This window comes from Schistocerca nitens, chromosome 1 (assembly GCF_023898315.1).
Source record: "Schistocerca nitens isolate TAMUIC-IGC-003100 chromosome 1, iqSchNite1.1, whole genome shotgun sequence".
Taxonomy (NCBI): domain Eukaryota; kingdom Metazoa; phylum Arthropoda; class Insecta; order Orthoptera; family Acrididae; genus Schistocerca; species Schistocerca nitens.
In genome coordinates this window covers 759,156,701-759,184,015 of record NC_064614.1, presented here as the reverse complement: position 1 = coordinate 759,184,015, position 27,315 = coordinate 759,156,701, and the positions used below count along the sequence as shown (strand labels likewise).

The window sequence follows — 27,315 nt, the reverse complement described above, 5'->3', positions numbered from 1 at the left end:
ATGCCACTGTGGAAGAAGAGACTGTGTCGATGATCCCAAAAATGCTGGACTTCTACATCGCAGACGCTACGACAGCTGGTCGGCCAACTCGTAGCGATTTGGCGGCAGAGAGCTTGCAGCGTCTGATCCTGAGCAGTGGCCCACCGGACCGCAGTGGCACCCAATTGAAGCGCGTCCAGAGCTGCGTCCACGTCCTGTTCCACATGGAAACAAACCAATAGGGTGGCGTCAAACTCACGGTCCGCCCTGGCAGGCAGCCAGGACTGAAAATCGGCGTTTGCGTACCGTTCAGAAGTGTGGTAGACAATATCAAAGTCGAACGTTGCCAGGAAGAGCGCCCAACGCTGGAGGCGGCACGTCATCTGGGTGGGCACAGCAGCACCCAGGTGAAACAAAGAAAGCATAGGTTTGTGGTCGGTCTGCAGCGTGAAATGACGACCATACACGAAATCGTAGATTTTCGTCAGGGCGAAAACCAGCGCCAAAGCTTCTTTTTAAATTTGACTATGCTTGGTTTGAGCGTCAGCCAATTTTTTGGATGCGAAAGCCACCAGCCTCTCAATGTTGTCGACCGCTTGCGAGAGGATAGCATCCAGGCCATAGTCCGAGGCATCAGCGGCGACGATGAGGGGCAAGGAAGGAACATAAGCGGCCAGACAAGGAGGGCGGGAGAGAGCTGTCTTGAGACGTGTGAAACCCTGCTCACATGTAGCGTCCCAAACCCAATGCGCATCCTTGCGCAATAACTCGGTCAGGGGAGCCGAAATCTCGGCGGCGTGGGGTATGAAACGCCGATAATAATTCATTTGACCCAGGACAGATTGCAGTTGCTTCAAGTTGGTGGGAGGAGGCAGGTTTTGAATCACCTCAACATACTCCTTAAAGGTATGTAGAACGCAGGCATCAATCGTGAAACCGAAATAGCTGACCTCTCGGGCGAAAAGTCACACTTTTCTTACCGTCAACGCAGGTTAGCCTGTAACAGCCGATCCAGCTGTCTGCGAGGTCCACCGCGGACGAGCCACTGACGATGACATCGTCCAGATAATTGGCCTCCCTGGGTAGCTGGCTTGTGAGGCGTTCCAGGTACTGTTGGAAAATGGGGTGGGGGCGCTGGCAATGCCAAGCTGGAGGCGGTTGTACCGGTAAAGGCCACACAAGGTATTGATGATTAGGATCTGCTGCGATTTCTCGTCCAACAGCAGCTGCAAATAAGCATCGCGCAAATCAGTTTTGGCGAAAACGGTCGAGCCCGCAAGATGAGTGAGTATGTCATCCTCCGCTGGGACAGAATAGGCATCGATGACTGACTGAAAATTGACCGTCACCTTAAAATCGCCACAGATGCGTAAAACACCGTTTAGCTTCTCAACTATCACGCTAGTTGTCGCCCAGCGACTGTACGTGAAGGGAGAAAGGATGCCTTCGTCTTGCAAGCGGCGAAATTCCACCTCGAGCCTGTCTCGGAGAGCAAAGGGGACTGGATGGGCCTTAAAAAAACGAGGAACAGCAAATGGAAGAAGCTGAACGTGCGTGGTAAAATCCTTCACGCCTGGTGTGGTGGATGAGAACAACATTTCGTATTTGCTGAGCAATGGGGTGTGGAGGGTATCCGATGAGGGAGTCGACACCACCTGTACTGCATCCTGTACTGATAAACCCAGACAGCCAATAATGTCCACACCCAGAAAATTAGTAGCTCCGGGGGATCCGACCACCAAAAACTGAGCGGTGAAGGAATGACCATTGTAAGAGACTGGTGTGGAAAAAACGCTGTCGATTGATATGGACTGATTACTGACACTGCGCAAGGTGCGAGTGTACGGGGTTGGTTCCAATGGCTCTGAGCACTATGCGACTTAACTTCTGAGGTCATCAGTCGCCTAGAACTTAGAACTAATTAAAGCTAACTAACCTAAGGACATCACACACATCCATGCCCGAGGCAGGATTTGAACCTGCGACCGTAGCAGTCGCTTGGTTCCAGACTGTAGCGCCTAGAACCGCAGGCCACTACGGCCGGCCAGTGTACGGGGATAAAGCCGGCGAGCCCAAACGTTGGTATGTGACACCATCCACAGGAGAAGTGGATGACGCCGTGTCAATTTGGAAGACCAACGGAATATGCGCGATCACCAAGGTAAGGAGGAAATGGACCTCCAGCTGGGGAATGATGGAGAGTAATTGTCCGTCAGTGGAATGCGAGGCTTCCAGGTGATGAGGGGATGATTTGTGATGAGCCTGTATGTCTACAGGAAGCGTGGCATCTACGCTATGTTTCTGCAAAGCCTGCCTCACCACAGTGATATAGCCAGCTTGGCTGCAAGCCGTACATCTTGCTCGGTGGGGGCTCTCCAACCGTTGGTGAGTCCGGAAACAGTCTGGATAGGATGGAAGCCAAGTGGAAGACTTGATGTCACGAAATGGTCCAACGGATCGACGAGGCTCCTGCTCGACGCTAGGCAACTGGTGAGCCGCGAAAACAACTGGATCAAGACACAATGGTTGTAACTGGTGAGACTGTTCAAACGCACGAATGATCGACAGATAGGTGTCGAGGGACGGGTCCTGTAACTTCAAAATATCAGCCCGAAGACCCTCGTCTGGTGAGTGAAACCCAACCATGTCGCAAATCATCGAAGAGGAAGGAATAAGACGCAGGCAACGTTGGCGCACCGGAATTTACAATCGCGGGAGAGATCCTGGAGCGCCGTATCCATTCCCGATAAGTCTGGGGACATTCGACAAGGGAAGAAAGTCTGACGGGCTGAGATGACATGTATTTGTGCGTCAAAGTGCTCAAAAAGGCAACCCTTAATGTGTGTAAACAATAGATTCGAGGGGATTCCTCATGGTTCAATTGTTGAATTAAACGAGGAGGCCATTCTGTTCTAAAATGAAAGTTTTATCCTCGTCGCTAATAACTGTAGTGTCTTGTGGTCGGCAGTAAAGAACTAATAATCAATTTGAACAAATTTTGTTATAATTAAAGAAAACGCCTTCTTGGCATACACCAAGTGTTAAACGCAAGAACAAACCGAAAAAAAACCTCACAACTCTTGTGGTGGCAAACCAGATAAGGAAACAAGACAATGGAAGAAATTAATGACCAAAATTAACACTACAAAATACAAATTGCAATGTGCTACTACAATGCTACGGCGAGTGAATACAATTCTAGAGCTGGCGTAAGTACTCGCCGGAGCTGTTCCTAGTGGTTGGTAAACACTGCTGGTCTGCCTGTCTAGGCGTGCTTATAAAACCAGGTCAACAGAGTGCTACATGAGTCATATGAGTACCGATTGGTGGAACACTGTCACATGTTGTCCATGTTTATTTGGAAATCTGTTTTTGTTTCTGTCGGTTGGCGATGTTTCTCTCCGCGCTCCTGAACGGCAACCTGTCTCGCGTGTCGGTTGTGCGGGCCCTCTAACAAAAACGGGCCGCTGCGATAGAAGCGTTCTGTGATGCTATGGGTATCTTTTGGAGGGCATAAAGTCGGAGATTTGTTGAAGGGATAGAAAAATGAACCAAAAGAATTATCATGGCATTCTTCAGTGACGTCCCAAGATATGTGGTTTGCATCTGATTGGGAAAGGTTTTGCCTTGCAGCAACACAACGACCCAAAACATACATCCCACTTGTGTCAGAACTATGTGAAGTTTCTAGAGGTTAAAAAGTTTTTGAAAAACTTGAAATGGCCTCCCCAGTCAGCTGATTGTAACCCAATCGATCTACCATGTGCTAAATTGGACAGGAGGATCCGAAAATTGGGAATCATTAGTGGAACATACTCGTATTTGCGGAAAGACCTGTAGCAAGACTGGAGGCTAATTTCAACTGAAACCCGGGCAGAGCTGACACATTGCATCCTGAAAGTATGCAAGGCAATGATTAAAGAAAAGGGTGGCAATTTTGAGGAATTTAAAATATAATAATTGGATTTACTTATGTAATGTCTGAGCTTGATAAACATTTAGAAAACAATATAATGCAGTTTTATGACGAACTTCCTTTCCATTGTCCATAAACACTTGGTGTTTCCAAACTTATGAACGACAGTGTATAGCTTCCTCCGACTTCAAAATAGTGCTGCAGTCGGATTTACCTATGTATTGTCTGAGCCTGATAAACATTTAGAAATAAAATATAATGCTGTTTTATGACGAACTTCCTTTCCATTGTCCATAAACACTTAGTGTTTCCAAACTTATGAACAACAGTGTATAGCTTCCTCCGACTTCAAAACGGCGCTGCAGTCGGGCACAGAGATGATGTTAGATGTTATATGGCTACTTTGAATAGCATTTCCATCGTCTCGTTAGATTAGAAGATTTGTATAATCTCGGTCGATTAGAATCTGTAAAAAAGATGTGTAAAATTCAAGGAAAGAAGATTATTGTTAACGCCCCACTGTCGATATTAGAGGAGGATCACAAGCTTGGATTGTAGAGGGATGTTATAGAAAATTGGATGAGTCCAATGGAACTACAGCAGAATACAGAACAGGCCTTAAGCGATTCACAGAAAAGCAAAATCTGGATGGCTGGACATTCCCCCCCCCCCCCCCTCCCCGTCCCCAAGGCATAAATAAGATTCTAGTACCTCAACTACTGTGTCACCTCGAAGAGAGCTACGTGTAGCATACAATTGCTGTATGGTCTCAGCTGACAGCTGACTGCTATGCATCGTTATAGAGCAGCGTTATTGATTCGGCTGGAATTACCACAGCAGTTTTACTTTTACACATGTTAAAGAAAGGATGACTTGGAATGTTCATCCCCTAACAAAAATGTTAGATGAATTAAATGTGCGGTTTATTAATTCAACTACTGTCAACATATCGAATCGTCAGTATTTCAGTGGACACATATTCACATAACTTTTGCTAGGTTACTAATGCTAACACCTACACTCACATGCAAACTAGTGCTATAGACTTAGTTAAAAGAATAACACGCCTTATAACTAACACTAAAGAGAAAATTTACAAGGGGCGTTCAATAAGTAATGCAATACTTTTTTCTGAGAACAGGTTGGTTTTTCCTTTATTATGGCAATACCATCATACAAAGGAAAAAAGATGTTCCTGAGATTAATTCTCTTAAAAATAAAACTGAATAAATCCTCTGGAAGCCTAATATTTAATAATATCTGTCTCAAACTCAACATTGTCCCAGCTCATATGCTTATTAAGTTAAGAACAAAATCTATCATAGCAACACAAGTACAAGAATTTTGAACAAGAAATCAAGATATGAAATCAAAAATAAACTGAGACAAAAAGAAGATTTGAAGCAAGAAGTACATTTTGCGCATCTGCATATGAGCAACAGTGTTACTTCTCTAACGTTTGACTATGATAACTATGTCTCTCATGTTATCACACAAATACAAAATTCGCTCAAAAAGAAAATAAGTAACCTATAATTTGCACAACATCAATCACTCCAACCCACCCAAGAACACACATCATCATACCAGGTTCTACAAAAAATATATTTTGCAAAAGATGAAGAAAACATACTAAACAAAGGACTTAAGCACAATCTTATCCCAAAAATAGACAATAAATGGAAAAAACACCTTAATATCACATAAAATTGCCATAGACATCGAAAAATTATCGACTAAACAACAAAACGAACACACATTTAACAACGCTAAAGCTATAAAAATAAATACAAAATCAGAAGTACAAACAACTAAAAAAATGGAATATAATACCCTTAAAAAAAGACAAGCAAAGAACTGACAGATAACTATGCCATAGCAGTTAAATCCGATGAGGGTAGTAGTATAATTATCATTAACCATAATGATTACTCAAACAATTCTTTGAAACATTACTGAACTATGCACCAATCCAACAAATAAATTTGAAGCGCAAATCAAAAAATTAAAGATTACAACATGATATCAGATTACAAAAAGAAAACAAATATTGTAATGAACCCAAGAACCCCATAACTTTATGGGCAATTAAAGATACATTAAATTTTGGCTCCTACACATCCAGTTGTTAACAGTATCAATAGCCCAACTTACTGAATTAATGAAAACACTCAACGATGTGCTGATGAAATATTTAATATGTGGGAAAAACTTACACCATAAAAAATTCCAGAATACTTGCAAATACAATGAACAACATACAAATCCTACACAATGCCAAACTCGTTTCACTCGACATAAAAAAAAACCTCTACGCTAACATAAGCATACAAAAGACAATAGACATCACAGACCGTAATCTCATTCATGACACACAAAAAAACTACCAAATAAAGGTAGACGTGAAATTCTACAACTTCTCAAATAACCCTTTCGCAAAAATATTTCCAGTTTAGCGAAAAAATTTACACATAACCAATTGACGTGGCTATAGCGAGTAATATTGACGGAACCATAGCGTACATATTCCTTAATAAATTCGAAACTCAATTTTTCAGCTCACAACAGCCCTTTAGTATAATACTACTGTTATGTCGATGACACAATGCTATTCATACAAAGAAATGATCCCGACATGCAAAAAATACACCAGAAATTGAAAACTTATATCCTGAAATGAAAATCACAATAGAAATTGAAAGGAAATTGATAAACTTTCTGGATTTCACAATAACCAACAACAACTACAAACCCACTTTTGAGGTCTACAGAAAACCAACCAATACAGATGCAATAATTAACCATACATAATCACATCCAAAGTCTCACAAACATCAATTCTTTCATCCCATGATTAACGGAATCCTAAATCTGTCACTGCAAAGAGGGGCGATAAATAAAGAAATAATTACAGTACAATAACATCGCAGCCAACAACAATTATAACCCTAATATTGTTCTACAATTATACAACAAAAACACCCACCCTCCGCAAAACCACACAAATCATAAAATAATACTAATGAGAGAAACTACATTAGAAAAGAAAACCAACTATATACCAACAAAAAATATAGGAAAACCATGGGATAAAATAAAAACTCTACTAAAAATACAAAAAAATAGCCTTAATACCAACAAATAATACTAGCACAAAACTACGTTCAGGAAAAGTCACACTCCCAGAACACTTAAAACCTAGAATTTACTAAATTAACTGCAATGACTGCACAAAATTTTTATGTAGAACAGATGGGAAGAAATTTCGTCGTCAGATTCAGAAAACACACAAGGGAAGCAAATAACAGCCAATCCACCTTCTTTAAACACTTCAAAAATGAAAAATTCGATGTTGACGAAATTCGAAACGCACAATAAATCCTGCACAAAATCCCAGAAGGTGCAATCATGAATATTTTGGAGGAGTTTGAAATATGCATACACATTAAGGATATACGAAACGAACGAACCAATTTCAAACACACACAGTTGTTAAAATTATTTATTGAAATTTTACATAGAAATAATAACCAAAAACACCAGAGATTACAAACATATGAACAACAGATCATTGCTGGTGGTTGTATCTAAACAGAAAAGCCACAGCATGCCAGCCAGCGATATTAACCGATATGCCACATTATATGCAGCACAGTTCGCAGAATTGCTCCCTATCCTGCAGAAACAGTGGCATGCTGTTTCAGAAGTTGTTACTGGAGCCGACTACAGCACCCTGAGTGATAGCGCTGGCAGATCCTCTTAGTGTCATATCCTCCTCAGTGTGCCGAGAATTAAAGGTAGCCCCTCTCATCGGAATTTCGCGATCACTGAGTGGGTCTTCAGTTTCCTTGAATGAGAATCTCCCATCAACGATCTCGATGAAGGACTATGATCCTCAGCTCCGTGCGTGAAGTCAGACAAGTGACAAAGAATACAACATGATCCAAACCATCGCCTTAGTTACTTTACCGATAGGCCCACTTTCTGCATAGCCTTAAAACTCCAAACGAAGTCTCCTGGGCTGCATCTCACTGACTAGTGCCTGGCATTATAGCACTCTCGGTATTTCTCCTGGGAGTCCAGGGTCCATATATGAGCCAGATATTTTGCTTCTTTGGTTCTGATGAGGAAGTTTTTCATGTCGTCATCCTGAGTATTGCACAGCTTAAACAGAAATAGTGCATCCATTGTTGTTTTGACTTCACAACCATGGAACAGAAGAATGGTGTGAGACATATAGTGTCTTGCTTTGCTGCTTTTTACATGAATTTTCATGGGACGGCGTTGTTTCTTAATCTCTCTGTTCGAGATCAACGTACATCAGTAGAAAATCTGCCAAGTCTTATTAAAGCTTTCTGTTAGGCCATCCATCTGTAAGTGGTAAATAGCTATCGTCGTGTTGATAATGCCGCAGCATGAAATTATTTCCAATACTAGTTTCCACTGCAAAACATTTTCATCACAGAGGGAGTTCTGTGCTTAGAAATGATGTCTTCTACAAGGAACCTTGTAATATATGGAGCTTTGGCAGTCGGGAGTCGGAACAGGTAGTCAGTGCAGATTATTACTCATCGATTCCCATTTAGCTCCACGAGGTCGATTCCATTTCGATGGAATGGTGCTGCAGCATGTGTATTTGGTGTCAGATATCTGGAAGTAACTGCACACACGCTTCTGTCGGTGTAATACTCTACAGTAGCTAACGGATGAGACGAAACATGGCCAGTCATTCCTACATCTGATTCTCTCACGAGGCTTCACGAAACCCAGGTTACGAGTTGTTAGGGTGTTATGGAATAACTTCAGGATAGCTGCGGTGAGAAGCTACCATTCCTCACTATCAGATCACATTTCTTCTTCTACAACATTATGTTAAATAACTGAAATTCTTTATGCGTCCGTTCATCCTTCTACAAGGCTTTTGTATTTTTCAGTAGTGCTGTATGTTCCCTTTGTTCAGCAGCAATGTCATGTATGCAGCAATAATTAAGAGTTCATCCACTCTGCTGTGTTTCACAAAAGCATTCCTTAATAGGCAGTCAGTGTCCTTTGAATATCACGGTGATGTTGTATACCTGAATCCTCAGTACCCATCTCACCATTCAACCCGTCGGATCCTTCAGCCTAGTCTGCCAGCATAGAGAGTGGTGGTCTATTGTAGTAACGAATTGTTTGCCAAATAAATATGGCCAGGACTTGTTAATGACCCAAACAACTACAAGGCACTTTTCTCTGGTTTTACCGGTAGAACAGCTCCCTTTGGAAGCAAATCACTTTCTTAGCACCTTCTCGAATTTGTACTAGAGCTGCACTTATCCCATAACTGCTAGCATCAGCGTGAAGTTCCGTCGCGGCATTCTCAACATACAATGCTAGGACTGACGAAGATGTCAGTGTCTCCTTAGGGACAAAGAAAGATAATATTGCACTTTGTTCCAGGAAAATTTGGCGTCTCCTTGCAATTGTTCTTGCATGTGCATTGCTACAAAAGACCTTTATGAATTGTCAGTAGTACGAGCACGTTGAGAAACATGACACAAGTGCAGGGCAGTCAGAAAACCTGTGACTGCTCTTATTGTCTCTGGACTTGGCTGTACTCCATCGCCATTCACAAGATGCACTAAGATTTTTAATTTTTAGGTGGTGAAGAGGATTATTTTCGGATTCGCGCAGGGCCTGCAGTCTGAACATACTTCATCACAGTTTTCAGGCAACGCATATGTTCTTCACATGTCTGGAAAAACGACAAAGCCATCCAGATAGCAAAGACACATCCACCATTTAAGGTATCAAAGCAGATTGTGCATCATACACTCGAAGGTGGCTGGAGCATTATCTAGTCCAAGCTGCGTAGTTCTGAACTCTTATAAGGGAAACTCTCCATCGCGTCTTATCAGATTTAGTGGTAAAATGACTCAGTGGATAGCCCTTCAAAACTGAACACAGATCAAGCATGAAAACACGAAGAAGGTGTACTGAATTGTGAAAAAAGAAGCAAAATAGAAACGGTGAATGGTCCAAACTCTAGATGTGCAACAACAAGTGGACCATGGCGTCGTGGTTATGAGGTGACGGTGTTGGACTGCAAAGTGGGATATCCCTGTTCAAACCTCCCTCATGCGCCAATTGTTTTTTCACAAAATGACAATCCAATCACTGACATATCTTTTCTCCTTCTGTAGTCTTGGCAATTGTCATACTATACTCTGGTTGTAGAATAGGAGTCATGTGGAAAGAATATATTACTGTCGCAAGTAACTTTGATGACTAGTGGGAGGCTGCATAGACCTCTCTCAGAAATGAAAACAAAAAAATAAAACGGTGTAAAATAAGTTACACCAAAAAAATCAAGTGTCGAAATTCCAAAATTGAATGCAAAAGTCACAACATGTAACATTTGTGTAGATCAAATAGGATGTTTGTATGTCTGGAGGCCCCTACCTTACACCTCGCTGTTGCAAAAGGATGTTACACCACGACACAGATTCAAATTTGAATACAGAGAACACACACGTCATTGACCTGTTTCATACGTTTCCAACTTCTGGCCGAGTTTACGTCACAAGAGTGAATCGTGGTGGGGGTTTGGTGGTGATCCGGGCACCCAATATCGTGGTATTCCATGGGCCCCACGGTTACCCTGCTGCATCGGATTACAGCCAAGGATTATGTGACCATTTTGGCTGATCAGGAATATCCTATGGTCCAGTGTTCGTTCGCCAACGGTGATGCTGTGTTCCAAGACAACAGGCTCCCTTTTAACACAGCTCGCATCGTCCAGGACTGGTTTTGTGAGCATGAGGATGTATTATTGTGTCACATCTCCCCTGGTCTCCATAATTAGCAGATGTCAGTACTAATGAGCCTCTGTGGCCTACTGTAGACAGAAGGGTGCGTGACAACTCTGCACCTCCGTCATCGTTACCTGAACTTGCCAATATTTTGCAGGGAGAATAGTGTAAGAGTTCCTAGAAAACTAACAAGACGTGTATTCATAGATTCCTAGGTGAACGGAAGCTTTTTTTATGCCAATAGTTTTCCTACAGTGAATTAGGCCTGATAATGTCTTGTGTTTTTGGTGTTCCCATATTCTTGTCCATCCCCTGTTCTTTGCTCTTGTCAAGCAGTCTAAGGTGCCATCAATGAAAGAAAGTGGGCAGATATATTTTTTCGTTAATTTGTTCATTCAGCTGTAGTCGGCGTACATACGCCATGTGCCGTGTTCCTTCTTCACAAGGAGCCCAGGGAAGGACCAAGGGCTCTCTGAAGGTACATTGACGTAATCTTGCAGCATTTTCTCCACTTCCTCCTAGATTATTCGCCGTTAAGCAGGTGACATCCTATATGACGGCAGGTTAGTTAATGGATGATGCCCATTGTCTGTAATTCTGCTTCACCCTTTGGTATTCAAGCAGTCGTCTGTGATTAAACTCAACTAATCATCAGAAAAGACATCTACTCTGGAGAAGACAAGTCGAAAATATGCCGGAAAGTGTACAACTAATCTTTAATATGACACTTGGATTTCTTTCCTAAAATATGATTAGATACAAAGATGCGTCATTATAAACATTAATTTCGATCGGTAACTTGAATTACGAATCACGATTACATAGTGAAATAATACGGTGGCTAGTCTTAAAGTGGAAAATACTTTTGATACTGTTTGGATTAGATTAAACTTCAACTTACATAACAATTAATGTTATGTATGTGGGCTACAAATGGTCTCTACTAAAGGGGAATTCAGTTGCATATGCAAGCTACCATAAAATTTATTTGGAGAGTTAAGGTTGTACTCAAGGTTTTAGAATTATTTAGATTTATAACTGATTGACATTGCCTAATACAATACAATAATGATTACATAGCATGATCTCCTCGCAATAATGTTAACTGTCACTAAGTTTAAGTAACTACTTCCTCCCAGTGATAAAAATGCATTGCCGAAAATATAGCAATTAATACAGTAATTAATAAGGTCACAGCAGAAATTTATGAAGACAACGATGAAATACGGTAGCCGAGATTGATGCATGAAATTACTGACTACACACAACATATTTGAATGAAAGTATAAAATTTACTACAGTTTTCCAGAATCACTGATTTCAGTATTTATTCAACTTTGCTTTCAAAACGATAATTTGTATAAACAAGCAAGAATAATTTTTTAAGGATAACAAAAATAAAGCTTAACTTTCTTCTACTTCCACCATTTTTATATTCAGCTATTTCTCTTTTTCATAACGAGGTACTCGGTCGGAAAAATGAGACGATGCAGACTTTGCTTATGGTATTAATGACTTGCGTAAATAATTACCACAGGATTCGGACTTAATTTTTATGTGCGTAATATAATATTTAAAAGAATTCCACACGCTGGCAAGTCCTTTACAGTACTGGTTGTATGGAATGGAACAGTCTTACTCGAAGCGAAGCTGTTGGTTCCGGGTAATATTTCGACGGCAACAATTACATGGGCTAAGCTTCATCTTCGATATGTGGATACCTTTTAATCATACTTTAACCGCACATTACCCTTTCTTTCATAATGTGCTCGAAACTACTTCATTAATTTATATTGTGCTGTGGTCCAGAAAATTATATGTCCATCACATCCAAAAAGCCTTGCTACATACATTAGCACCACCTCGTTGGCATACACACACACTTGCGCGCGCTTTTGTCTTGCAGCTACATACCTCCTGACTTATGGGAGCGACATTCATGGCTGCTCTCTTGCTTAACGGTCACACAGTTCTGGCTGCCGTAAACAGTTGCATTTCTTCTGTTATTACTTGGCGTATGGGAGAGACGAGGTCGTGGTAATCTTCCACAAATGTCAAAGGGACCACATTGGGGAGACGTTCATACTTCATTCGACTAACTCTGTTGTTGTTGTTGTGGTCTTCAGTCCAGACACTGGTTTGATGCAGCTCTCCATGCTACACTACCCTGTGCCAGCTTCTTCATCTCCGAGTAACTACTGCAACCTACATCCTTCTGAATCTTTTAGTGTATTCATGCCCTGGTCTCCCTCTACGATTTAGCCGTTGCACTTTGCTCCAACACTAAACTGATGATCCCTTGATGCCTCAGAACGTGTCTTACCAACCGATCCATTTTTCTAGTCAAGTTGCACCACAAATTCCTCTTCTCCCCAGATCTATTCAGTACCTCCTCATTAGTTACGTGATCAGCCCATCTAATCTTCAGCGTTCTTCTGTTGCACCACATTCCGAAAGCTTCTATTCTTTTCTTGTCCAAATTATTTATCGTTCATGTTCCACTTCCATACACGGCTACACTCTATACAAATCCTTTCAGAATAGACTTCCTGACACTTAATCTATACTCGATGTTAACAAATTTCTCTTCTTCAGAAACGCTTTACTTGCATTGCTACTCTACATTTTTTATCCTCTCTACTTAGACAATCATCAGTTATTTTGCTCCGCAAATAGCAAAGCTCATCTACTACTGTAAGTATCTCATGTTCTAATCTAATTCTCTAAGCATCACCTGGTTTAAATCGACTACATTCCATTATCCTCGTTTTGTTTTTATTGATGTTCATCTTAAATCCTCCTTTCAAAACACTGTCCATTCAACTGCTCTTCCAGGTCCTTTGCAATGCCGTCGGCAAACCTCAAAATTTTATTTCTTCTCCATGGATATTAATTCCTACTCCAAATTTTTCTTTTGTTTCCTTTGTTGATTGCTCAATATACAGATTGAATAACATCGGAGATAGGCTACAACCCTGTATCACTTCCTTCTCAACCAATGCTTCCCTTTCGCGCCCTCTCAACTCTTGTGATTGCCATCTGGTTTCTGTGCAAAATGTAAATAGCCTTTCGGTCCCTGTATTTTAACCCTGCCACTTTCCATTCAGCATTGTCAAAAGCTTTCTCTAAGTCTACAAATTCTAGAAACGTAGGTTTGTCTTTCCTTAATCTAGGTCGTAGATCCAACATTTCTACGGAATCCAGACTGATCCTCCCCGAGGTCAACTTCCAGCAGTTTTTCCATCCACCTGTAAGCAATTCGTGTTAGTATTTCGCAGCCGCGACTTATTACACTGATAGTTCGGTAATTTTCACATCTGTCAACACTTGCTTTCTTTGAGATTGGAATTATTATATTCATCTTTCGCCAATCTCACACATCTTGCTCACCAGATGATAGAGTTTTGTCAGGGGTGGCTCTCCCAAGGCTATCAGTAGTTCTAATGGAATGTTGTCTACTACCGGGGCCTTGTTTCGACTAAGGTCTTTGAATACTCTGTCAAATTCTTCACGCACTATCATATCTCGTATTTCATCTTCATCTACGTCCTCATCCATTTCCATAATATTCACCTCAACTACATCGCCATTGTATAGACCCTCTATATACTCCTTCCACCTTTCTCCTCTCCCTTCTTTGCTTAGAACTGGTTTTCCATGTGAGTTCTTGATATTCATAAAAGTGGTTCTTCTCTCCAAAGGTCTCTTTAATTTCCCTGTAAGCAGTATCTATCTGACCCTTAGTGATATATGCCTCTACATTCTTACATTTGTTATGTAGCCATCCCTGCTTAGCCATTTTGCACTTCCTGTCGGTCTCGTTTTTGAGACGTTTGTATTCCTTTTTGACTGCTTCATTTACTGCATTTTTATATTTTCTCCTTTCATCAATTAAATTCAATATTTCTTCTGTTACGGAAGGATTTCTACTAGCCCTCGTCTTTTTACGTACTTGATCCTCTGCTGCCATTACTATTTCATCTCTCAAAGCTACCCATTCTTCTTCTACTGTATTTCTTTCCCCTGTTCTTGTCAATTGTTTCCTAATGCTCTCTCTGAAACTCTCTACAACCTCTGGTTCTTTCATTATATCCAGAGTCCATCTCATTAAATTCCCTCCTTTTTGCAGTTTCTCCAGTTTTAATCTACAGTTCATAACCAATAGACTGTGCTCAGAGACCACATCTGCCGTTGGAAATATCTTACGATTTAAAAGATGTTTCCTAAATCTCTGTTTTACCATGATATAATCTATCTGAAACCTTCCAGTGTGTCAAGGCCAAACACGAAAGCAGGGCCATTATTTCAACACTTAGCACTGAAAGCACGTTTATTACGTAATCAACCTGCAGACAGAACAGAACTGAACTTCCGGTTGGAGAGTGCTGTTATTTATAGAAAACATCGAATATTCCAGAATATACAAACATTATAAAGATATTAAATTTCGAGAACAGATACATTCTTAATAACAAATATTTGCTGTGATGGGGCTTGAACTGGCGAGTCGCAACACAACAGCCAACAACGCCAACCTCTACGCATCACTACTTGCACCATAGTTTGTGGCACTTTTCCTTAAAGGCAAGGGATCCATTCTCAGTGAAACAGCTGCAAGAGACATGTGCACATCTTACAGTTCTGTGGTGTACTCTGTCTCGCCTCGGGGTATGGTGGAGGTCATAGCCCATAAAAACCAATGTTTTTTATTTATTTTTATATAACAAATTCCGTTCAGCGTCAGGATAATTTCGAATCTGTGATGATCGATTCCCAATCATTGACATGTACAAGTTTCAGTTTCATGTCTCGCATCTCCTCCGCTAACACTGGTTGCACTATATCTCCTTAGTACTTCAAATCCCTTTATTCCTCTATACCGTCTACACACTTCTTGTATATCTAATTACTTTTCTTCAGTGTTAGTTCCTTAAGACCCCCTTGCTAAAATTTCAACTAGCCGAATCCACTGCATAGGACACATTACGACGACTACAGGTGAGATCTAGAGTAGACCGCTCGCAACACCCAAAGATGACTCAGAGACCTTCCAATCACAGCATCAGATCAGAATCATGAAGGATTGCCATTAAAATGATTTTTCATTACTTTTTCCACCTGCCCGTATATGCCATTTAGGGCGCACACAGCAACAGCACATTTAAAAGCATTACCTATATCTGAGAGCAATGATAACAGAACATCACAGTGGCTGGCCATTCTCTTCCGTCCATTTTGTATGTTATTGCACTCATATTAGACTAAGACATTAACAGTTTAGATTTTCCGATACGCATCACACTAAACGTAAGGCGTGCGCAATAGCGAGGAACTCAGTCGATACCAAGGGCTAAGGGTTAGCCAAGGATATTCTGAACCGTGTTAATCGCCAGGAACTATAGATATTTATAGGACATTTGCCGAGCAATTATACTGGTGATTCACGAAGGTATGCAAACATTTTAATGTGTTACTGTAAAACTAACTCGTTTCAAGGTTAGGAAACGACTGAAACAATTCACTAACGGTTGCCAACAATGACATAAACGTTTCTACATTCTTAATGGAAAGTAAACAAATTTACTTGCATAATAATCTTTGCTCTCTGGATGTTCTGTAAAACTGCTGCAGATAGACGTCTGGGACATGTTTTATTAGATTCACCAGATCAATAACAACAGAATAAATAGAAATCGTGCTTTACTTTAACCTCGTAAAATTTTGCGATGGCTTCTCATTAGCGAAGTTGCTAAATTTAAAGCAAAATCTTTTATTAGCTGTAACTCCGTAACTAAACATTTGCGAACCTATATTTCTATGAACTTTTTCTTCACTTTTACTTGCAGAATAACATAATAAAATATTTCGTATCTTCGTGAATCACCCTGTACTGCGTATGAGCAAGAGTTGAGTGGAAATAACGTATATCCTTCAGTTGGTTCAAATGGCTATGAGCACTATGCGACCTAACTTCTGAGGTCATCAGTCGCCTAGAACTTAGAACTAATTAAACCTAACTAACCTAAGGACATCACACACATCCATGCCCGAGGCAGGATTCGAACCTGGGACCGTAGCGGTCGCTCGGCTCCAGACTGTAGCGCCTAGAACCGCACGGCCACTCCGGCCGGCTATTCTTCAGTCGACGACGTTCTAGCAATACTTTCTTATAGAGTAACCCCAGACTATTTATTATCCGAAATACCGTCCACGTAATCATTTACCCCCCCTTAATTATCTGCAATCGATAGGAGTATTTCACTGTGGACTCAAGGTTTGGCAGCAACAGCTAGGAAGCAGTCAGGGTATTACTGCTTTCGCAGCTAAAATGTCGGGAAGGCACGATGAGTTCACGGAGGCTTGACGAAATTCTGCTTTGCACTAGAAAGAAGATTTTACAGACAAATTTTCATGTTTCATTAGTCATGTTCATCAAAAGGTATTTTCGTTTTGGATGATTACTCTGCTGTGATGCAATTTTGTTGTCAGTTTATTACTGTAGAATTATAAAATGGCCCATACATCACCTTTATGCTAGCATAATGCAACGCAATGTGATCTGGATAGTGTGGTGTTTTGGGCAGCCCAAAAAATCCAGAAGTTGTTTCCAGTTGCAAATAACAGCTATAATAAGATATCGAAAAGAGAGAAACATAATTCATATATTTTTATTTAAATTGTCTAAAGATGATGATGTTCTGGCATTAGATTCGGGCATTAAACGTCAAGTTGCTTGTGATGTATTCTATATACAACAGTAGTAAATACCACTAACGATAGAGTCGTGATGTGATTCTACCACAATATCATTCGGTAAAAGTGTATATCTCCCCTTTGCCACAGGTTGCCTGCTTCATTCTGCAGAGGACCACTCTCCAAGAACTTGTCAAGCAACTGGCGGACATTAGGAACATACACGGAAGAAGACAGGCCAACTGTCGTGTGCGCAACTTCTACCAGCGTCGCGCCACAATTGTCTACCGCAGCCTACAGGTCTGAATACAAACAGTACACTGACCAATGACACTTTTTTTGGCCTACCACGTGATTCCACCTTACCCACTGGACTCCATTATGAAGTCACTGCATATGCACATTTTTCAACTGTCTGTTAAATAATCAGCAACAAAGTTTGAGAGGAACTAAAATATTATTTCATAACCGGAGATTTCAGTTGTATAAAATGCTCTTCTCGTTCAATTTGCAACACATCTAACTACAAATTAGAGCTTTCGAAGTATTACAGCAGGAGTGACCAAGAGTTCGACTCACGAGTCATGCCCTGGCACGTGTATCATAGCGCCTGGCGTGGCTCCCACATTTTCACCACAACCATGATACGCAGTCTGAGCGCGAGGTGGGGAATCAGTGGAAACTTCGAACGCGCCGTATTTAAATGGCAGCGGAGTCACACTGCATACACTTGGTTTTATATTTTCACATTTCTCAACAATATCGACAAACAAAACAAATTTTCAGTATGTTTTAATTATTTTTGGCGAGATGAAGACATAATATAATTTTCATATGATACAAACTGTCAGCATGTGGACAGACGCAGACAAGTTCACAGATTTTCCGCACTCGACTTGCCACGTAATAGTGACTTATTTGGTTTCATAATCGAAAAAACGTCTTTCACACACATATATGGGTCGAAATATTGTAGCTCTTTTGCAACCTCGTGGAATATGTACTTGAGGAAAGCAACGTAAACGTTCTGGAGAATTTTAACATAAATGGATTTGTCATTAAAACGGGAATCACATTGCAAGTCAAACAGTTACGGCTGCACATGCACTATTGCACTTTCAACTGAAATGGCAAATGGTCTCGAGAACAGACGTAAGACTGTTAGTATCCTCAAAGTTTTTAGAAAACTATCCTTGTAACTCTTTCAAGGCCACAATGAGTTCTTCAAATCTCTAGTTCTTTAACGCAAGTGAGTTTAGGGAACTGGACTATCTTTGTCAGAATGTATCCCTTCCACAACGAGATTTTCTTTTTAAATGCATCCCCATCAAATCAGAAAGAAGTTGCAGTCTGTTACTGTGGGCAGTGTGCCGTCAAGTCCACTTAAAATGCAAAGACTGCAATCCATTCTAGATGTTCTAATTTTCGTTCGTCACTTGTTCTTCCTTCATAAATCCAACAATAGCAAGTTCTAAACCGAGAAATCTTTCCAGGCATTTCCCTTGACATATCCAACGTAGTTTGCTGTAATACATGACGTCCTCATACCTTTCGTTCAGTTCTATTAAAAACTGACGCAACTGACAATGGAATAATATGTGCGCCTTCACAAACTTTATTATTCGTACCTTAGATTTACTCACATTCTGCATGCCCACAAAATGAGCACATAGTTCTTCTTGTTGTACAGAACAATGAATCTCGTCTGGCGAGCGTTGTGCACTACTGGGCATTAAAATTGCTACACCAAGAAGAAATGCACATGATAAACGGGTATTCATTGGACATATATATTATACTAGAACTGACATGTGATTACATTTTCACGCAATTTGGGTGCATAGACCCTGAGAAATCAGTACCCAGAACAACAACCTCTGGCCGTAATAACGGCCTTGATACGCCTGGGCATTGATCCAAACAGAGGTTGGATGACGTGTACAGGTACAGCTGCCCATGCAGCTTCAACACGATACCACAGTTCATCAAGAGTAGTGACTGGCGTATTGTGACGAGCCAGTTGCTCGGCCACCATTGACCAGACGTTTTCAATTGGTGAGAGATCTGGAGAATGTGCTGGCCAGGCAGCAATCGAACATTTATAGTATCCAGAAAGGCCTGTACAGGACCTACAAAATGCTGTCGTGCATTATCCTGCTGAAATGTAGGGTTTCGCAGGAATCTAATGAAGGGTAGAGCCACGGGTCGTAACCCATCGGAAATGTAACGTCCACTGTTCAAAGTGCCGTCAATGCGAACAAGAGGTGACCGAGACGTGTAACTAATGGCACCCCATACAATCACGCCGGGTGATAAGCCAGTATGGCGATGACGAATACACACTTCCAATGTGCGTTCACCGCGTTGTCGCCAAACACGGATGCGACCATCATCATGCTGTAAACAGAACCTGGATTCATCCGAAAAAATGACGTTTTGCCATTCGTGGACCCAGGTTCGTCGTTCAGTACACCATCGCAGGCGCTCCTGTTTGTGATGCAGCGTCAAGGGTAACCGCAGCCGTGGTGTCCGAGCTGATAGTCCATGCCGCTGCAAACGTCGTCGAACTGTTCGTGCAGATGGTTGTTGTCTTACAAATGTCCCCATCTGTTGACTCAGGGATTGAGACGTGACTGCACGATCCGTTACAGCCATGCGGATAAGATGCCTGTCATCTCAACTGCTAGTGATACGAGGCCGTTGGGATCCAGCACGGCGTTCCGTGTTACCCTCCTGAACCCAACGATTCCATATTCTGCTAACAGTCATTGGATCTCGACCAACGCGAGCAGCAATGTCGCGATACGATAAACCGCAATCACGATAGGCTACAATCCGACCTTTATCAAAGTCGGAAACGTGATGGTACGCATTTCTCCTCCTTACACGAGGCATCACAACAACGTTTCACCAGGCAATGCCGGTCAACTGCTGTTTGTTTATGAGAAATCAGTTGGAAACTTTCCTCATGTCAGCACGTTTTAGGTGTCGCCACCGGTGCCATCCTTGTGTGAATGCTCTGAAAAGCTAATCAACTGCATATCACAGCATCTTCTTCCTGTCGGTTAAATTTCGCGCCTGTAGCACGTCATCTTCGTGGTGTAGCAATTTTAATGGCTAGTAGATGGGAACACTGGCAGGAGGGTGTCCACAATGAGGAAATCAAAGGAAAACTGGGAATGAAGTCTATAGATGTAGCAGTCAGGGCGAATAGGCTTAGATGGTGGGGTCCTGTTACACACATGGGAGATGCAAGATTACCCAAGAGACTCATGGGTCCAGCAGTAGAGGGTAGGAGGAGTCGGGATAGACCAAGGAGAAGGTACCTGGATTCGGTTAAGAATGATTTTGAAGTAACAGACTTAACATCAGCAGAGGCACCAATGTTAGCACTGAATAGGGGATCATGGAGGAATTTTATAAGGGGGACTATGCTCCAGACTGAACGCTGAAAGGCGTAATCAGTCTTGAATGATGATGATGATGAAAAATAGAGGTCGCTACGATGTTGCGTTTGGTGCATATATTGCTGGATGCGAAATTTAGCTAACATATTGAATGTTTCTTTAGACTTGGATGAAGGTCTCTATCTGTCACCAATCTCGATAAAATTGATCTGACGTAGTGCACTCATTTGCGATCGCACCGCGCCAGCGATAAGGCCAGAGTGAAATATCCACAACATTACTCATATTTCATAAACGGATTGAGATATCGAAATGACATTCTGACAAATGATGGCACACAGAGAAGAGAGTATTTCGCCGTGTGGTTATTATAAAAACTTCATTATCTACCATGTTATTGCACTAACTACAGGCCTCTCCGACGAAAGAATGTGATTTTTAAGGCCATCAATAGCTAGTGAAACGAGAAATGCTATGGGTTTTGAAACAACTTAAGACAAGTCATTACACATTTATTATGTACCGAGGATGTGCTTTTCATAAGATGCTGACCTTACTTTTCCTCAGTTCCTCACTTAATAAACCACTGTTTCAGAATTCTCTCGCAACTGCGCCTGCCCATCATGTTAGTGAGATGAGACTAGCTCCGCTGACTTCTGGAAAAAGAAGCAAATTTTAACATGGTAATAAAAAAAATGTGTAGGTTTTACTCAAAATTTCCCACTTGTGACACTTCTCTGAAAGTTACAAATGGTTAACAAACCATGCGAAAATAAATTGCAGCTTTTTCGGCGGAATTCTTTTTCGAAACTATGCAAAGAAAAGGTGAGAGATCTTTTCGAAAGGTCATCATGCAAGCGTGGGCGTGAAGGGACCCCATATAACATTTTTTAAAAAAAGTGAATGTAGGCTTCAGTTCAGAGCGTCACTTCCCCTCCAGCGCTCGGCATTTCCCCTACAGCACATGCCCGCAGCACCCACCACTACCGCTCTCCCCACTATGCCCTGGCTTCTGCGCATCTAGCAGCCACGGTATTCTGCGTGCACTGCACCTTTCACTTGTTTTCTCAGGCAAAGAGGCACTGCTGACTTTCTGTTGATTTCTTTCTATAGTACTTCCTTGAATAGTGGCAAGTGTAAATAATTTGGACGTATTGACACAAAACTTAAGTTTTAAGACATTGTTTGCACTTTTCTGTGGTGTCGCTGATTTTAGTAAAATATGTCCATACTTTAGATTTCGGCGGCGCCATGACACATTAAAAGCTAACAGACTTCTGACAAGTAGAATGAACTGCATGATTGCAAACCATGACAAACAATATGCCTGATGAACAGTTGAACAAGTCTGGCAGATGAAGAGCAATGCATGGAATGGAAGGCATTACATTAGACTCAAACAATGTCACTCACTCACTGCTCAAATATGTGCATAAAATCGATTTGATACAAGTACTTTTCTTTCAAACCCAAGTAAGCATCAAAAGAGTGACTCAATTCTAAATGTACTCAGTATCAAAACAATAGTATCAAATATTTAGTTGTATTTACTTGTATTGGAACATCCCTAGTCAGTAAGCATGTGAATGCTTCAATTCAACTGTTCATGCAACAAAACGGATTCGTAAGTTATGTACTCACATGGAAATCCGATATTCTTATTAATTTAATTAAATTTTTCACAGTCTACGATAATTTTCTTGTTGTTTTTAACTCATTAGGTTTATCTAGAGAACACGGCAGAAAGTTGAAGGAAACTACAATCAGAAATTTTATGTCACAGCGATGTTCAGCTGTATTATACTTTCCCATGTTTGTCACAATCACCGAAACATGGCCTGGATTTATTTGCTTCATTTTATTATGCCCTGTTTCTTCCTTTTGTTCGTGTAGGTACATAATTATAAAATGAGTGTCACAATTCTTCTAATAGCGAAACACCACTGTAACTATAAAATTAGGTCTGTAGTTTAAATTACAGCTAGCATACTGTGGCGTCTACTTTACATTGGTTAACGTACGTATACTTAACCCGTTTGAAAGTGATGAGATACAACTGAAACATATTTTTGTCTATTAAACTCATGAAAAGATTTTCGTAATACCTAGCAAGAATCTTACATATTTTCAAAGACACTGTAAAAAATAATTAAATAACTGAAGGACCATGAGTATTCATATTTGCAGGTTTGGTAATATTTACAACAAAGTAGTCCACCATGATGTAGCGGTGCAGTCTGCTAAGATTAAGCATAATTTATCCCCTGCAGCTTCTTAGATCACACCACAGTTCAGGAAATATTTGACGCGACAACTTTTGTACTGTCAAATGTAGATTTAAAAAAAAAGAAATTTTGCGGAATATTATTAATGGCATGAGGTCACTCAAACTACCAAAGAGTAATGCTAAAGGGTAATTTTTTTTGCCTTTCTTAATACTTTCTCGACTGTAGCTGAAAACTACAGTCAGTAATTTAGAATTACTTCCTAGCGCCTCCAGAACGTACGTAAAATACAGGGTGATTCAAAAAGAATACCACAACTTTAAAAATGTGTATTTAATGAAAGAAACATAATATAACCTTCTGTTATACATCATTACAAAGAGTATTTAAAAAGGTTTTTTTCACTCAAAAACAAGTTCAGAGATGTTCAATATGGCCCCCTCCAGACACACGAGCAATATCAACCCGATACTCCAACTCGTTCCACACTCTCTGTAGCATATCAGGCGTAACTGTTTGGATAGCTGCTGTTATTTCTCGTTTCAAATCATCAATGGTGGCTGGGAGAGGTGGCCGAAACACCATATCCTTAACATACCCCCATAAGAAAAAATCGCAGGGGGTAAGATCAGGGCTTCTTGGAGGCCAGTGATGAAGTGCTCTGTCACGGGCTGCCTGGCGGCCGATCCATCGCCTCGGGTAGTTGACGTTCAGACGATAAGGTTTCATAACTACCCTTCTTCGTAGGACTCTCCATACAGTTGATTGTGGAATTTGCAGCTCTCTGCTAGCTCTGCGAGTCGATTTTCCTGGGCTGCGAACAAATGCTTGCTGGATGCGTGCTACATTTTCATCACTCGTTCTCGGCCGTCCAGAACTTTTCCCTTTGCACAAACACCCATTCACCGTAAACTGTTTATACCAACGTTTAATACACCACCTATCAGGAGGTTTAACACCATACTTCGTTCGAAATGCACGCTGAACAACTGTCGTCGATTCACTTCTGCCGTACTCAATAACACAAAAAGCTTTCTGTTGAGCGGTCGCCATCTTAGCATCAACTGACGCTGACGCCTAGTCAACAGCGCCTCAAGCGAACAAATGTACAACTAAATGAAACTTTATAGCTCCCTTAATTCGCCGACAGATAGTGCTTAGCTCTGCCTTTTGTCGTTGCAGAGTTTTAAATTCCTAAAGTTGTGGCATTCTTTTCGAATCACCCTGTATTATTACCGACAAACTGATTATAATTTTTTTTTTTTAAAAAAAAAGAAAACTTAGAGCAGTTGAATGCACATCAATCTATAAAGACGAACTGTGCAAGAAGAAGGACGAGTATGCTACACGATGGGCTCAAATGGCTCTGAGCACTATGGGACTTAACTTCTGAGGTCATCAGTCCCCTAGAACTTAGAACTATTTAAACCTAACTAACCTAAGGCCATGACACACATCCACGCCCGAGGCAGGATTCGAACCCGCGACCGTTGCGGTCGAGTGGTTGCAGACTGAAGCGCCTAGAACCGCTCGGTAACACCGTACTACAAGAGTTCTAATGTTCTCACACTAGACGAAAAATTAATGAAATTATGTCGATTAGTTTAGTTCGCTATTTACATTTCATATAATTCGGGAATGTCAAAGCTAATCACATAACACATTATTTGATTGAGAATGGATGGTACAATATGTAGCTTCTCGAGATGTATCAGTCTGTGTTTTATAACAGTTTGTTAGAAGCATTCCTTGAAACTGTGGCAGATTTCGGCTGCTCCAAGCCTTATTTCCTTTTACAGCCTAATATTGATCTGTTTGTTTTACAACAAGCTATTTTTTATGTGTTCTGAAATCAGATACAGATATTTGTTAAACCATTCCATTCACTCAGCAGCTCGGTACAGCTGAAGTTCCAAGCATTCCTTACCGTAACTACATGGTATATGGAAACCAATACAATATGATTTATGCACATGATTTTCGTCAGTAACACACAGATGCATCAAGACTTTGATGCCCTAATGTAGGACAAACGGTAGCCTTAATTGCTTGCTATACATGTCAGACTTTATATACTGTTTTCCTGCAATGGGTATGACACTGTTGATTGGTCTATACTGTGTAAAATCAATTAAATGTGCAGCCAAGTTCTCTATAGAACTAAAATAGCACAAACAGTGCTAGCATACGAGACAAATGATAAACTTCGGTGATTTCAACTGGTCCCATTAACAGATTCACTTGTTGCTCACTTACATGATGCTTCGAGGGATGCAGTGGACTCACATAAAATTCTTTACCTTCGTATTCTCCTTCCCCTTCTATAACCAACCACTTGTCTTCAGAATACTGAATATTGTAGGCTACACAGCCTTGCTTTTTTCAAATACTTCCACGTGCTTCAGAAAGCTGAGAAGTGAAACGATCGCAATGTTTAATGTACCCGAAATAGACGATAATTAGAGATGTAGATCACATTGCCAATTACTGGGTATAACCCAGGTGTAATTAATCGTTTGAACCAATAATCGTTGTTTTTGAATGAAACGTTATCACGGCATGTTTGCTTACATCCGTGTTTGGTAATTTTCTGTGATTTCCTGCATAAAAGCCCATGTTTATATTCACCTTAATGCAAAATTTCGAAATTTCTTTTAGCACTTAACCATAATCCTGAACTTACAAGGCTTCCAGCCTTTTATTTAATTTTATTTTATTTTTTTCATTGAAATCATCAGACAGCGATAGAGACGCATTTTTACTGTTCATATTTATTTTCCTAACCTCACCTGACTTGTTGTTGTTGTGGTCTTCAGTCCTGAGACTGGTTTGATGCAGCTCTCCATGCTACTCTATCCTATGCAAGCTTCTTCATCTCCCAGTACCTACTGCAACCTACATCCTTCTGAATCTGCTTAGTGTATTGATCTCTTGGTCTCCCTCTACGATTTTTACCCTCCACGCTGCCCTCCAATGCTAATTTTGTGATCCCTTGATGCCTCAAAACATGTCCTACCAACCGATCCCTTCTTCTAGTCAAGTTGTGCCACAAAGTTCTCTTCTCCCCAATCCTATTCAATACCTCCTCATTAGTTACGTGATCTACCCACCTTATCTTCAGCATTCTTCTGTAGCACCACATTTCGAAAGCTTCTGACTTGGGAAGAATAAAATTTAGACGTGTCTATGAACGACTTAATATTGTGATCAGAGAAAATGATACAATAAACTGGCGTCAACAAGTCAGAGGTTCCAACGAATCTGTTTTCCAAATTAAATAATAAAACGCTTTTTGATTCATTACACTTGTGTCGCTCAGCTGGTCGTAGGACGTGTTCCAAAAATGAACAGCATAGAGATAGAAGTGATGACACTTTCTGCAGGACCTGCCCATCATTCTGCAGGACAATGCTCAAGCACGTTGCTGATTTGTTTGACTGGTAGGGCTGCTAAGTGCTATACCACCTACTGCACTCCCCTGACTTAAATCCTCGTAAGTTCAACTCGATTTCTAAACTGAAGGAAACTCTTCACGGCATTCGCCTCAGACCTGCTACAAATTCGTCGGGCAATAGACCACGCCGCTCGAACTGTCAACACAACTGGCACTGCTAAGACTATCATACGACTTCCACATCGTCGGTAATGGGTGACTACTTTGAAGGTCAGTAAAACTTTGAAATACGTATCTATTTTGAACGAGCTGTAAATAAATAGTTGCCACTATTTATGTTCCAACCCTCGTATTATGGCGAAACAGAGGAGAGAATGCCACGTATATGATACTTGAATTGGAGTGGCAGTCATTAAAACAAAGATTTTTTCCCTTGCGTCAGGATCTTCTCATGAAATTTCAGTCACCAATTTTCTCCTCAGGGGGTGAAAATATTTGGTTGGCGGATCCCTACATGAGGAAAAATGATCATCACAACAAAATAAGAGAAATCAGAGCCCGCGCGGAAAGACTAAGTATTCGTCTCTCTAGCTAGCTGTTCGAGAGTGCAGCGGCAGAGAAATAACGTGAAGGTGGTTCGATAAACTGCCTGCCTGGCGCTTCATGCTGTATTGTAGTATAATCTTGCACATGTATATGTAAATGTAACACGCTGAAAAGATAGCTACAGAGTTGCTGCTCTGACTGCATGATCGAATTTCAAGTGCATTGTTGAATTTAAATAAAACTAATTGCTATTGAATTAACTAGAGGTAACATAGATTTTGCCAACTCATAGATGTAGGCTTTTTTAAAGATATTCTTAATACGCTTCTTACAGATTTCCACTATGGATATATGCTGAAGAAAT

At 40.9% G+C, this 27,315-nt stretch overlaps 1 protein-coding gene across 1 annotated transcript in view; it reads left to right on the top strand.

Moving 5' to 3' along the window:
• Window positions 1–27,315, top strand: part of LOC126199104 (uncharacterized) — a 47,369-nt gene that overhangs the window by 2,940 nt on the left and 17,114 nt on the right. Inside the window, exon 2 of the mRNA XM_049935895.1 lies at window positions 17,530–17,679. Coding sequence (XP_049791852.1) covers window positions 17,530–17,679 — 150 coding nt within the window. The remainder of the gene's footprint in view (window positions 1–17,529; window positions 17,680–27,315) is intronic.